Below are 15362 nucleotides of genomic sequence, written 5' to 3'. Positions count from 1 at the left end.
GCAAGGCGAATAGGCTTTTAAAAACATGGTTTTAGTTATCACGTTTTGCTACCCAACTCAGAAGCCTTAAAAACAAATATTTTCTGTAGCAATGTTAATTACTGTAGTGCTTTTCAAATCTCCCTAAAGCCAGGCAAAGTATTTGCTGAGTCATTTAGGCATCGGTTAAACTGTTCTGAAGAAAACAATGAGGAAATCCACAGGCTGCTAATCTGTGAAACTCGTAGGGATGAAAAATTGCTTAGGTTGTCATGGACTCTGCCAAGGGGCAATGGTCAGAAAGGTCCTAGAAGGTGCCTGGCAAAGGAGTGCGGGCTGGCAGGGGATCTTTCGCGCAAGAAGAAACAAAACTGCAAAACTTTTAACACCCCCTCTTTGGGGGCGGGGAGCATCAGAAACAGGCTTGGCTTGCAGAATTTTCATTCAGATTTTAGCCAGGTTCGACTCTTTGAAAGTGTACAGGCTCTACACATGAGGAGGGGGAGGGCGGACGAGCGCACCAACTCTGCCCCTCTTCAGTCCTTGTTCTCACCCCTGCCACCTAGGCTGACTGTCTGTCTAAAGCAGACTCTACCCACGGAGGCTCCAGAAAACGAAGGATTCGAACTTACAGGGAGCGTCCTATAGTTAGCGGCCCTCTGCACATGGAGAACGGTGACAGAAATGCTGGAAGGAAGGCAGAGCTAGCGTGTAGAGCTGATGCACTTTACAAATGGCTGAACTGCTCCTATTCTGCCAGTTTTAGCTGTGGTTAACTGGGTGCCTTTTCATTTCCAAGCCTAATTCAAAGTACTTGGTCCTTACCTTTAAAGACTTGGGACCCAAAGGCCAGATGGAGCACCTCCTCCTGAAGCAACCTGCCCATGCTGTAAGGCAATGCTTACATCCTTCTCTGAGTGACTCTTCCATCTGAGGTCATGAGACTGATGTCAACTATTGTTGTTCGTGTTCAGTCGTTCAGTCGTGTCCGACTCTTTGTGACCCTATGGACCATAGCACGCCAGGCCTTCCTGTCCTCCACTCTCTCCCAGAGTGTGCTCAGGTTCATATTCATGATGTCAACTATAGAGGGGGGGCCTTTTTGGTGGTGGCACCCCAATTGTGGAAAGACCTCCCACAACAGGCTGACCTGGCACCACCAATATCTTTTAAGCACCAGGCTAAAACATTAGTTTGCTCAGGCATTTGAAGTATTGTTTGATTTACACGTCATCTGCTGCTTGTTAATGACGTCATCACATATTAATTTATTGCCCATTTATTATCACCATTATCGTCATCACTATATTATTACCATTATTATTATTACTATTATTATTTAGATTTCTTAGATGCCTTTGTTAAAAAAAAAAGGCAACTTACATTTTTAAGTCTTTTTTTTAAATAAAAGATAGATAAATGTGTAAACGGCTCTGGAATCAGCTGCAATGAAGGCGGCGTATCAATTTTTAAAATACAAACAAAACAAAAAATGATTTCTGCACCTGGCAAAATAGCCACCACAGCCTTGGACCCCACTGGTTGCACAAGGGGTGCCGGAAAGCAACCACCTCACCTGGGCAAAAAGATGGCATTATGGAGAAAATTCTCAAAGACCTTCCGGTATTCTGCCTCCTCCTTCTCAGCTTGCTTCTCTGCCTCTGTTTTCGGGCAGCCACAGCAAGGTCCCTTCTCTCCCCCAGCACCCTCGGGCTTGGTGGGTTCAGTCGCTTCCTCAGTATCAATAGTCCCATCAGCATATCTCCTAATCGGGACTTTATCTTTAAAAGAAAAAAAGAGAGGTGTGCAAAATATTAGTGGTTGCAGAAGAATCTCCCTTATGACGCCCGTATCAAAGAGGCTCTGAATGTACGGCAAGCTGCTTCTCTACCACACAATGTGGTAGAAGCCATGCGTGGAAGGGAGTTTAAAGGAAGTAGGGGCAGAGAACAGGAAACCATGGGGTGTGTGGGCAGGCGGGAACGCATCCCACTCTGCCTTTTACAGCCAGGAAAGAAGAAACACTTTGGAACCAAGGAAGCTTCTGAGTAGGTGGAACGTCACTCCTCCAAGGCTTCACCCAACACATGCAAATTATAGTCAATATTGTTGGAAGGGGTGTGGTTATATTGGTTCACATTTTCATCTTTGGTGGGAAAGTTCTACAGTGCGGGAGTTTTGGAACATGGTTGCTGATTACTGTCAGGAATTTCTTCATGTTAGACCATTGGTAGCTCCTAAAGCAAGGCTGCGTCATCTTTTTGAACCTAAGGATCCTGGATTCCTGCATAAAGACCTTCTTGAGCAATTGTAGACAGCTGCAAAGTCATGTATAGCCTGTAACTGGAAGTCTCCAAAGCAACCAACTACAGAGCAATGGATTGATAAAATTTGGGAGATTATCAGTATGAATGAACCTACTCAGCAAGTGCTGCGAGCAAGGAATCCTACCTTGAAGAATGTATTATGGCACCATGGCTTCCATTCATTTCCTGTGTTGAAGCTCTTTAAATTTATGAAAAAATTCCAACCAAGTACAGTTGCTTATATTTTTTTGGATTAATACACATATACACAGAATGACATCCACTCGCACATGCTCTTTTAATATGTGCATAACTTGCATTTTTACTGTAGCTAGGTATTGTGCTCCTAATTAGGACGTTTTACTGTAGATGTTCCTCAAGCATATCAGTTATAGACTAAGATTTATAATTACTGAATTCCCTTGTTTCTTTGGTCATTTTGATTTCTTATTATGTATGTCCTTTTGTTCTTTTTGTTGCCTTTATTTTGTTAACTTTATTTCAAAATAACATTAAATTGGGGTGGGGGGGGGAGCTGCTTTATATGTGTCCATCTTGCTCAGTATTGTCTACACAGACTGGCAGCTCCTCCCCAGGGGTCTTTCCCAGCCCTACCTGGAGATGCAGGGGAGGTTGAGCCTAAGTCCTGTTGCCTGCAAAGTATATGCTCCAGTACCAAGTTACACCCCTGCGCTGCCGCTTCTCTGGCTACAAAGAGCAGCACGGGATTATCCAAATTGCGCCCAAATGTCCTGGCTTTAAAAGGCTGGACATCAATGTAGCTAGGACAGAGGTGGGATGGTGCAACAACTGCAACACCAACAGCCAAGGAGGGTGAAAAGAATCGCGCTCCAGGTCAACCTAGGAGAGCTCAGTCATAACCTTGTTAACCACCATGTGTTTTTTTCGCCTTCAGTGGCACCCATTTTATCACAATAAGCACATTACATGCACATTGCTTGTTATGACATGGCCACTGAAGACTGAGGCCTGGTCTTCAAACACAATGGAATGGGATAGTCAAGCCAAAGTAGTAGAACTGACTATACCACTTCGGCCTTCGGGTGGAAGAAATCACACTTCTGAATGCTCCCCTATGTAAAGAACTTCCTGCCAGCCCAAACTAGAATCTCTCCTTCTCTCATGGGCTAGGGCTTTTTTCTTTTCTTTTCTTTTTTTAACGTACACAGTGGTTTCTGTTTTGTTTTTTAAAATGGGGGAGTATTCAAATGCAGCATCCACCACCTGCAGAAAGGAGGGGTCCAGTCTACCACCTCATTGGGCTCCAGGTGTAAACCAAGCCTCAGTGACGTGGTTCGCATGACACAACAGCCCATCATGGGTTAATTTACCCTTGAGGAGCTGCGTCATGTGCCAGCTGCCGTTATGAATACTGTGTGCTTTTTGGTTTTAATTTTTGTGAACCGCCCAGAGAGCTTCAACTATTGGGCAGTATAGAAATGAAATGAAATGAAATAAATAAATAATATGCAACCTCCAATCGGGGGTTGTCATGTTGTCTGAATCTGGACAGTGTGGGTTATTGGAGGGTTAAACCCTACATAACCCTACAACAGACCATGGGCTATGTGAGGGTTGTTTAACCCTCAAATAACCCCTGCCGGCTGGGCTCGTAGCACACGACAACCCCTGATCGAAGGCTGCAGATTCATAATGGTGGCCAGGATGCGGCGTAGCTCCTCAAGGGTAAATTAACCCTCTGTGAGCTGTCATGTTGTGCAAACCGGCTCAGTAACTTGCAGTTGGAATTGTGAAAAGCTCCATCTTCTATGCAAATTTAGGAATTTGCAAGTGCTAAGGTGAGAAGGAGCCCTGTAAAAACACGCAAGTGCGTGTCAACGTCGGCCTCACCTTTGGAGCAGTAGTTGTGCCTATAAAGGTAACTGTCCTGAGGCTGCTGTTGCCATCTCACAATGTAGTAGGACAGGTTGCCGTTTGGGTGGGTGGGGGGATTCCATTTCACAATCAGCTGAGAGGAGGAGTTGGATGCTGAGATGACGTCCAGAGGAATGGAGGGTACTGAGAGGAAAGCATAAATAAAGAGAACTGTAAGCATTTCTCCAAATCACCCATAACCTGCCCAGAAACTAATTAAATCACATTTAGAGTTAAGAAAGCTACTGGTTCCATTGACGATAACCTTGCTCATACATCAGACTTAAGTTGCACCAAAAATTCAGCATCCTATAAAGCAGGGGTGGCGAATCTGTGGACCTCCAGATATTGGACTCCAGATCCCATCAGCCCTAGCCAGTTTGGCCAATGGTCAGGGGTGATGGATGCTGTAGTCCAACAAATCTGGATGGGCAAAGGTAACCCACCCCTGCCTTAAAGCAACATGGGATTGTATGCCTAGAAAGAACTTGAAGTCTTCCATTCTAATACACTGCTTTAAAGGCAGCGGACTGCAAACTGTGTTTTCAAGAACCCAAGGTTCTTTGGAAACTTAACAGGTATTCCTTAACACGACAACCAGTTGAGTTTCTATGGAAGTCAGTTTGCCCATTACAACTGTCTCCCCAGCAACATGTAACCACAGGGGAGTCTTTGTTGCTTTCTAGGATGATCTGCCTTCTCTTCACACTGAAGAATGGTCAGACCCAGAGACTTAGTCAGCATCCACATGAAGAAAGCATGCAACTTAGAAGACCCCCAGGAACCACAGAGATTCTTCGCAAACCAACGGACATGTTTGCTCCTGGCAGTTCCACATGGACCTATGTCTACCAGGAGAAGAGCCTTCAGTGTGGCGGCCCCTTTTCTTTGGAATTCCCTGCCCCTGGAGGTCAGGCAGGCAACAACACAGCATTGTTTCTGCTGCCTCCTGAAAACAGCACTGCTCCAGGAGTCCAGCATTCCTTAATTGGCCAGTTACGGTTTTTATCAGCGTTGTGTTTTTTAAACAAGCATAATTCTAATGTGGTGGTTTAATCTTTTCATTCTTTTACTGTTTTATCGTTTGTGTTCACTGCGCCAAAATCTGTTCTAGACATGGAGCAGTATATAAATATTGTAAGTAAGTAAGTAAATAAATAAATAGGCGAAGAGTTCCTTGAAGGAAGGAAGTTTCAGAACCATGGCGCCAAGGCATAACCAGCTAAGCAGGTTAGCCTAGTAAATTGTCTAGCATCCAGCGCTATAGAATTAGTGAGGCTCAGCAGCTGGACGGGAGACCACTGGGAGCACCATGTAACCACTCTCAGCTTTCCATGGAAGACTGGGATTCAAGAGATACTGAAGGATAATAAACAAGCAACTCGTGCTATCTTAATTATGGTCAGGGATATGCATAATCTGTGCTCAGTACACAACATTCTGTGCTAAAAGCAGCCCTGCTCTGCACCTTGGTTGTGCAAATCTGCATAATTTATTTAAGTCCCACTAGCCTAGATAGGATGGGATGGGGCAGGCTGGGGGGGGGGGGAATTAGTAGAAGAAATACTCAGACCCCCGAAGTATCACACCCTCTTATTTCAAGATTCCAGTAAAAATGTGACTTGTTATTTATCTGCATGCAGACTTTACACAGCCCTGTCTGCAGCACATCAGGGACTAATCCACCCTCCCTGGCTCAATACAGATGGAGGACTATCCATAAGCCCGCTACCGAATCAGATACTATTTCCACTCTCAATTAGAGAGACTTTGTTCAAGAAGATTAAATGCTGTTGGGTATTTCTCTGTGTTTGATGGGACAATTATCACCTCTCCACACAGCCCTTGCATTGGATGCAATTAGGTGGAGTGGCGCTGGACAGTTAAAGCAGGCTTTCCTAACCAGGTGTGAACTACAACTCCCATAATCGCCAGCCACCAGCCAAGTTGGGCAAGGCAGAGTTGAAGCCATCAGCAGTGTGTGGGAGCCTTCCGATACGCTAACAAGCAGATCCCAAAAAACAAAACAAGGAAGGGAAGCAATGCAGACTCGACATGCAGCCATACCATGCAGGTAGGCTTCAGTGGCAAGGGGTTTCAGTGGCCATACAGTTGCCGTCCCTTGCCACTGAAAACCTACCTGCATGGTGTGGCTGCATCCTGAGTCCTCATTCCTCTCCTTCAGCACCAAACCCTCCCCAAGTTCAGGGTAGCTAGCCCCACGGATCCAGGTTTTTCTATCACCTTGTCAATACAGGCCCTATTGTTTTGAATGGTCCCGCAAAGTGCTATTGAATCATCACCTGCCAATCATTCGGGAACCACGGGGGGCCACAGACATCTAAGAACCCAGTTCGTATGTCACTGATTGACAGCAGCACCAAGTGATGACCTAAATTCAGGAATCATTTCAATAGAAACAATTTAAATGTTCAAGAGAAGGACACCAAGTGATGAATGTGCAGGACTGGGGAGACGTGGGTTCTAGTCCCCACTTGGCCATGAAGTTCACTGGGTGACTCTGGGCCAGTCACTGGCTCGCAATCTAACCTACCTCACAGGGTTGTTGTAAGGATAAAATGGAAAGGGGGAGGATCATGTACAAGATGAAGCTGGACAGCCATCTGTCAGGGATGCTTTGACTTAAGATTCCTGCATTGAGCAGGGGGCTGGACTCGATGGTCTTATAGGCCCCTTCCAACCCTACTATTCTATGATTCTACATCGCCTTGTGCTCCTTGGAGGAAAGGGGGGATATAAATGTAACAAACAAATAAATAAATACTTTATTAACATGGTCCGTTTTAAAACCCAACACCATCTATTTTTGTTCCTCACTTTTGCATGTATATTATGTTTTCCCACTTAAAACCCTGGATCCGCAAGTTAAACAAAGCTTGGATGAGACTGCAAACTGCATGTTCTGGCTGTCTGCTGAAAAACCTGAGCAGAGGTCCCTATTCCAAAACAAATGGCCAAACTACAGGCTAACGGCACATTTACTCAGAAGGAAGTCCCATTGGGACTTGCTAGGAAAAAAACAGACTTGCATCCCAGTATCTATGTCTGTAGCCAAAACCCAACGAAGCCAAAACACTTAGATTTATTGCTAGCTTAAATTACACCGCAGACATCATGAATATCTTCCGAGCACATGGGCCTCTTTGCCAAATCAGTGCCAATCTAACGAAGACACAAAACCATTTCCCTTGACTGGGCGCCGCCATGACGTTTTCTTACCTGCAGCTTTAGTTCGGATGTAGACGATTTCACTCTTTGCTCCATGGGCATGGTAATTCTCCATCATGGTGAGCATAACAGCCTTGACATAAATAGCATACTGAGTCCACGGCTTAAGCGCCTGCAGTAAAATCCCTGGGTTGTCCTCTTTATTGGGAGGCAGATCCACATCCACCATGTTCCAGCTGTTAGACCCGCATGCATCTTGCCCATCATATTCCGTCACATTCTTGAAGGGTCTGAAACGGGCCACCCAAGAGGCTGTGAATTTTACTTCTAAGAAAACCGCTCTTAAAACTTTCAAGGGGGATCTCTCATGCTGGCCCAATGAAACTCATAATAATAAAACTTTGGCTTTTATAGATGGATAAAGACAGAGAATCCCAGCACTTAAAAGAGTTCTCGCTTCTCAAGTTCTATTGTATTTTCAGTGAGATTTAGGAGACGGAGCCTCTGCAGTTACTGAAATGACAAGGGAGCTCCAAAAGGGGCAGTCCATACTAGTTTTTCCTTCCTACGAACTGGAGATGTTTTTTTTAAACAAAAGCACAAGCAAACAGTTTGCTATTCCGCCACTCCCTGGCCAAAGCAGACGTAAAGCAAAGAAGGAGTTCCTTCCACTCTGTCTTCATCAATAAGATGTATACTAGCAGCCTGCACTCAAGGAATTGGATAATTAGTTCAAATCAATATATGGAATTCCGTTCTCGCTCTTACACACCACTTCTTGGGTCTGTGCTGCTCCCTTCAGATTGCCAGATCACAATGTGGAAATGACAGTAACCAACCAGAACTGGCGGGATTCCTTCTCTAGAGCAGCTCTGCCAAGGTCTACAGACCCTAAATCTAGCCCGATCTGATGCATTTTACTTGTGCTTTTATGTTTTAATTGTGTATCTGTTTTTTATTGGTATTTTATTATTGTTAGCTACCTTGAGTGCCATTTTTAGCAGGAACATGTGATATACATTCATTAAATTCTACAGCAGGGGTAGGCAACTTGGGCCCTCCAAATGTTTTGGACTACAATTCCCATAAGCTCCAGGCAGCATGGCCCAGGGTAGCAAATTATGGGAGTTATATAATTTATTCATTTACTTGTGATACTTCTATAACACTTAATATAATAAAATCCCTAAGTGGTTCACATATAAATATTAAAGCCACATTTAAAATACATTATTAAAAACAATTCCAATTACAATAATAGTACAAAGTAGGGATGTGTGAACTCAGCCCCGTCTGGGTTTTCCGGCTGCCCATCCAGCCCCTGCTCACCGGTCCCCAGACCACACTCAAGCCCCACCCATGCTCGGTGAGCAGCCCGCACTCACCCCAGCAGCCTCGTTGAGCTCCGCAGTTGCCATTATTTTAAAAAAACCCAACGGCGATTGAAAAAAGGCGCATTTTTGTGAACATGCATATTATCGAGTGCAAAATGCACATTTTTGCAAAGGTGCACATTAGTGTGTGTGTGAAAATGTGCATTTTTTGGAAAAGTGCACATTTTCGCAAGTGCACAAATATGCACATTGTTGTGACTGCCATTTGATTTCTCAAAAAATGATGACCGAGAAGCTCGATGAGGCCGCCAGGGTGAATGCAGACCATTCGCTGAGCAGAGACAGGGAGCAGGCAGGGGCAGGGGCTCAGCGGGTGGGGCTCGGGCAGGAGTGGGTCCACTGGATTCCCAGACTGAATTGGGCACCCGCCCCATCCCTAGTACAGAGCAATACTAGGAACAGTAAGATCAAGCAGCACGATTCATTACAAGGCGGTGAACAAGTGCATTTTCAGGAGGAGGTTGAAACATGCTACTTTTTCTGCCTCCCGAACTGCTTGGGGGAGGGTTTTCCAGAAGTTGGGTGCCACTACAGAGAAGGCCTGCGGTTGATGTATTACGTGGCGACATTCTGTTTGTTTTGGAATGACCAGCAAGGCCTCCTCTGACAATCTTAAAGGTCGGCTAGGTGTATAAAAAGGAAGGTGATCTGCTAGATATCCTAGCAATTGTTTAGGGCTTTGTATGACAACCATATGACTTTGTATGTGGCTCAGTAGCGAATAGGCAGCCAGTGCAGTTCTTTTAACATAGGTCTTATGTGAGCACAGCCGGGGTCTCCCAGTGAGCATCCCAGCTGCTTCATTCTGCAGTAGCTGTCTCTTCTGAACCAGGCAAGACGGCCCTCACACAGAGCGCACTGCAGAGTTTTTTAAATACAAGAAGTGACAAGGCCACCTAAAACATCAGTAAAGAGAATACTCCCCGCCTCCCAAGAACCAAGTGAAAAGATGATCAGCAGATGAATAACTCTTATGTTTATGAAGAGCAAACATTAAAGCAGACATGGGAGCACGAAAATAACAACAAATGATAAACAGGAGCCCAGAGAGTATGAATATATATAAGGATCGAAAATTAATGTCAAGGAAAAGAAAGCTAAGGGTGGAAAAAGAAGAGTAAAAGTGAGAAGCAAAAAAAACACACAACCCCGAGCAGCAGAGTAAAGGACAGGAAAAAAAAGATGGAAGATGGGAAACAGGAAGACCGCAAATAAGGGCATTACAGCAGCCAACACGGAAAAACTAAAGTGTGAACCACAGTTTTCATAGCAAAACATGGAAGAACACAATTTGAGAGAATAAAAGCTAAATCCGACAAGATTATGTACTTGAGTAGGTACGTTATATCAGAACCTAATGGAGGATGGAGGCATTCCAGAAGATGGAGGACAACACAAGAAGCTCAGTTTTGGAAACTGTTTAACTGTTTAAGTTTAACAGTTTAAGAAAGCAAGACAAGGAAACATCACCAAAAAGTTGAAATTTTGGAGCTGAAAAAAGATGGAAAGTTGTCCGTATAAAAAATAAAAGACCTTAAAATAGCCTTCCATGAACCTGGTGCCCTCCAGATGTGTCGGACTACAATTCCCACCATCCCCCACCACCACGTGGCCAGTGCTGGCAGGCAATAATGGGAGCTGTAGTCCAACACATCTGGACAGCACCAGGTTGAGGAAGGCTGTTTCAAAAGCTAAAGGAGGAAGACAAAAGAATTAAGAACTGAACCTTAGGGTACCCTTACATCAAAAGAGGAGCAGAAACCAGACACTGAGAAGGAGAAACCTGAGGGAAATTGAGAGCACACATTACAAAAAAGTGGATGAAAAAAGAAAAGAATGATCTACGGTAGCAATGCTGAGGATAATCTAAAAGAACAAAAAAAAAGAGACACAGATTTAGCAAGTAACAAAATCATTAGAAATACTATTATTTAGGGCAGATTTAGTAGTGATAGGTACAATAAACAGAATGAAACACATCAGAAAAGTGTATTGGCGGGGGATGGTGGGGACAGACTGAGAAAGTACCACATGCACCCAAGATTTTGGAAAGTGAAGCAAGTAAAGGAATAGGATGTGTGTTTATTTATTTGATTCCCACCCACCTTCCCCACACCTTTCTACCAAAAAATGGCACTCAAGTTAGAAAGATAGAAGAGTCTAGAGAAAGCTTCCTAAGGGTGCAATCCTATGCACGTTTAGACAGAAAATCCCTAAAATCCCCAGCATTTACACAACACAACGACCAACAATTCAACAACAACCCAACCATGGGTTGTTAAAACAGCCCACGAAGAGAACCCATGGTTTGCTGTTGGGTTGTGAATTGTGGGTTGTTTGGGGTTAACAACCCATGGTTTGTTAGCACAGCTGGGTTCACACAACAAGCCACAATCCAACAACAACCCATGGTTCAACCCATACTCAGGGCTGTCATGTTGTGTGAACTAGGCGAATGTCTGCCTTCCCCCACCCCACCCCACACACACACACACAGCCCCACCCTTCACATCAGTGGTTTCAGCTAAATGTGCATACTCACGCCTCTTTGTAATAAACAGTGAAGCTAATCAGATCTCTGTAGTCTTTAGGGCGATACTGCTCCCATGTTAGCTTGATCCGATTCTTCACTGTAGTGTTGGAAACGAATTTCAGAATGTGGCTTTCACCTACAAAACAGGACAGCAAGTTAGCTGGAAGAGCCACAAACACACAAATGCAAGGGTGCAACATTATGATTTCATTATAGGGCAGCTTACTGTTCTGCTTTTGGAACTGCACATGACTGGGAGACCTAAACCTAGGTTCTGCTCACAGTCAGGGGTGTAATGGATCGCCATATTTTGGGACTGAAATAAGTTCTTCCCCCAGTAAAACTGGCTAATGGCATGGGGTATGATATTTGCCTTCTCCTACAGAGTGGGGCTTGAGCCAGACCAACCAGGATCACGTAGCCACCTGAGGTGTGGCAAATAAACACTTATGTAACCTGACAAGACATACATACTTTTTTCCAACACCCACGTTCTACAGAGAAGAGGACCTTCTCTTTGGTGGTGCCCTGAATGCCCTTCGAAAGGAGATATGATTGGCACCAACTCTGGGTTTTTTTCAGCACCAAGTTAAAGTGTGTTGTTGTTTCTGTCCAGGCATTTTAACATTTGAATATTTTAGAATTCTAATATAAGTTTTAAATTTTAAAAATTCAATTCAATTACTGAATTGATTGTCTGGTTTGCAGGTTGAAGAGTTATTGTTGTATTATTTGCTTCTGAATGTGTGATTGCATGGTTTTTACATTGGATTTGCTGTTTGTTTTTGAAGTTGTGTACACCACCCTGGGATCTCATGGACAAAGGGCGGTTTATAAATGTGATAGATGATAGATAGATAGATAGATAGATAGATAGATAGATAGATAGATAGACAGACAGACAGACAGACAGACAGACAGACACCAGGAATGTGTGAATCAAATCCATGCAAAAACTAGTCAGCCAATCTGTGTCAAGCCTTCACAGCTTGCTTGGATCGATCCCAAGAAACAGCCCAGGGGAGAATGGCTCTCGCATTTCCCAAATTTCAAAAGCTACCCAATTTTTAACAAAACAAGGGAAAGGGGGTTGTCTTTAAAGAACCTTAATTCTTGGACTGAGAATCCAACATGCAAAATATGTCAGCCAAGGAAGGGGTTTGGGGGTGGCTTTTTTGTTTGGGGAGCGGGAGCTTGCAAATCCCCACAGAACAACAAGCGTTTCACACCCTCTGGTGTCCCAACAGACACAACACCAGCATTTCAAAGCCCATTTGGCTTATTTAAGAAGTCTCTGTTTTTTGCAGGGAAGGCAAGCAAGTCAGAAAGCTTCTTCTTTGTTTTGCTTTTTGATGCAGAGTTGTAAAGAAACAAGTGAATCCTGGAACGGGACTCAGTGGCAGTGGCAAAAAAAGGCACTCAATGGAAGCTCATGTTTTTCTTTATGCAGGCCCAGCAACATCTGTGTTTGCGCACCAGGCTAAGAGCACTACCCTCTGTAAATATAAATTCAAATGAAACAGAGGAAAACGTCTTCCTCTTTTTAAAGTAATGCTCTAGATGTGCATGTTTCTGCCGCCAAAGGTTGTTATGTGCTCAGGGCAAAGGGGAGGAAATCTGCTGACTCAGACTCTGCTCACACGAGTACTACAGTCACATCAGTGTGGCCCTGGGGCTCTGAATTTGAGTGTCTGCTTCCAAACTCAACGTAAGCCATGAATTCATTAGGCACCCATAGGCAAGCTACTCCTCTCAGCCTGAGCTTTCCCATCTAACTTACAAATAATATGTGTCTGCCTTACAAAGCTGTTGTAAAGAAGATTGAGAGTATTATTTATTTATTGGACATGCCAACTTTATGCCAAAAAACAGCACTCAATGTGGCTAACCATAACATACAAAAATAAAATAAAAAATAAAATCTTATTTAAAAAAGGAAAGGTTCCTCCTGTGCAAGCATCGAGTCATTGCTGACTCCTAGAGGGATGCCACTTTCGCTGGAGTTTTCATGGCAGACTGTAGCGGGGTGGTTTGCCATTGCCTTCCCCAGTCGTGACTACCTTTCCCCCAGCAAGCTGGGTACTCATTTTACCAACCTCAGAGGGATGGAAGGCTGAGTCGACCTGAGCCGGCTACCCGGGACCCAGCTTCCGCTGGGATCGAACTCAGGTCGTGGGGAGAGCTTCGGTTGCAATACTGCCGCCTACCACTCTGCGCCACACAAGGCTCTTATTTAAAACATACCATATAAATTAAAACACAACACTAAAAGAAAGAAATAGCACCCAGCCAATTAAAAACCCCTCCAGAAAAAGACCAGCTGATAAGCCAAAGGCCTGCCTGAATAAAAACGTATTTGTTTGTCAGTGGAAAGAAAACGGGGGCCTATTCGTATGTGGCGCTAGGCCACTGTGGATTAATTTCCCTGTGGGGCTTAGTGGAGCATGCCGGCCGTCATTTTGAATAAGTGAGCAGCGGTGACAGTACGCTCGTAGCTTGCCATGTCGTGTGAACCTGCTGTCATGGGTTGTTTGAGGGTAGATATAATCCATAGCTTGTTTTAGGGTAATTTGATGGCTGCCTACCCACTCAAACAACCCACAATGCTGGGTTCACATGACATGGCAAGCTACGGCAAGCAGAGGAGCCCATGAGTGCCCGGCACCACATGACAGATGCCACAGCTGAATTAAGCCATGGCGGGCTGTAGTGAGAACTGGGTCAGAGAGGCGGCCCACCTGGCCTCCCTTGGCAGGGCGTTTCAGAGTCTGGGAGCAGCCACTGAGAAGGCCCTCTCTCGCATCCCTTACCGAACGTGCCTCTGATGGTGAACACCTTTAAATCTTTATATTCATAAAAGGGGATTTCAACACTAAAAAGAAAAATCCATATATAAATGCATTTATTACTCTGCATTATTCTCCATTTGCTCTTATTACCAAGATTTATTCTACTAAACAAGCATCTAAATTTCTTACGTACAAGAGGCTCTCTCCCCGTTGTTCCTCGGGTTTACATCGCCTTTACTTTGTCGACCTTTGGTTCCGGTAACATCTTCCATATGGTAAATCTCAGAAACACATAGCCTGGGATTAAAAGCAAAGTACATTTTCCCCTCTTTGATGGTCAGGTTATGATGACTCCAGTCCCATAGTTGCTGCAGGTTTTGGTTGTCCAGAACATAAAATGAGTAATTCCTAAAAAGGGGATGTTTTGAAGCAAATCAGTCTATGAAAATAAATTCATACATTTTCTGTTTTGTTTGCACTCTCCATACAAATAATCAGAATTCATATTATGACAGTGAGCTCACAGAGCTGGAAAACTGCACAGAAAAAGGGGTGGAGGGAAGAGCTCAGTCTTTGTTCCTATGGAGAATCTCCCCCCCCCCCCCCCCAAGCTACAACAGCAGGTTAATGAACTTAATCCACTTGCCTGGGCACTGTACAATGCAGGCTTCCATGTTTTTTAATGCCACAGTGGTTCCTAACTGTGGGTCACCAGAGGCTTTTGGACTATAACTCTCATTATTCTTAGCCAACATGGCCAATGATCAGGAATGGTGGGAGTTATAGCCCAGTATCTGGGCACACAAGATTGAGAAGCAGTGGATTAAGAAACAGCCCACTAATTAACGTTGTGGCTCTTGCTTGCTTCTCTTGAACCAACAGAGGCATGATAGTGGCCAAACAGACCACTAGTTTGATCCAGTAATAACATTTTAATATGCTTGTTATACACTTGTAAACAAACACTCATCTAGTCACCTATGGAGAGTCAAGAATTGCCCCCAAGAGATCAGGCAGAAAAGTTGGTCTCCCCCCACCCTCCCACCCCCGGATCTCTTTTAGCTTACATAGGAACGCATGAGTGAATAAACCCATGTGGACAAGTAACTTTTGTGGGCCTGCTTACAAGGCTGACTTACAATTATGTTTTTTACATGGCCATATTATTAAATGTTGCCACACGCTGGTTCAAGGAAGGGGTGCCTTCTACAGTACTTATATTGCAGGGAATGAGAGCCTGTGGCCCTAACTTCATGAGGCCCTCTGCCTAATTTCG

The 15362-nt window shown here is 44.3% G+C and overlaps 1 protein-coding gene across 1 annotated transcript in view; it reads right to left on the bottom strand.

Moving 5' to 3' along the window:
* Window positions 1-15362, bottom strand: part of IGF1R (insulin like growth factor 1 receptor) — a 251807-nt gene that overhangs the window by 28106 nt on the left and 208339 nt on the right. Inside the window, exons 6-10 of the mRNA XM_084817400.1 lie at window positions 14280-14494; window positions 11307-11433; window positions 7422-7660; window positions 4158-4325; window positions 1556-1760 (exon numbers count right to left, since the gene is read on the bottom strand). Coding sequence (XP_084673526.1) covers window positions 1556-1760; window positions 4158-4325; window positions 7422-7660; window positions 11307-11433; window positions 14280-14494 — 954 coding nt within the window. The remainder of the gene's footprint in view (window positions 1-1555; window positions 1761-4157; window positions 4326-7421; window positions 7661-11306; window positions 11434-14279; window positions 14495-15362) is intronic.

Source organism: Heloderma suspectum, chromosome 11 (genome assembly GCF_057233095.1).
Source record: "Heloderma suspectum isolate Gila_16-S chromosome 11, 16-S_ref, whole genome shotgun sequence".
Taxonomy (NCBI): Eukaryota; Metazoa; Chordata; class Lepidosauria; order Squamata; family Helodermatidae; genus Heloderma; species Heloderma suspectum.
This window is presented reverse-complemented; position numbering and strand designations above follow the sequence as displayed.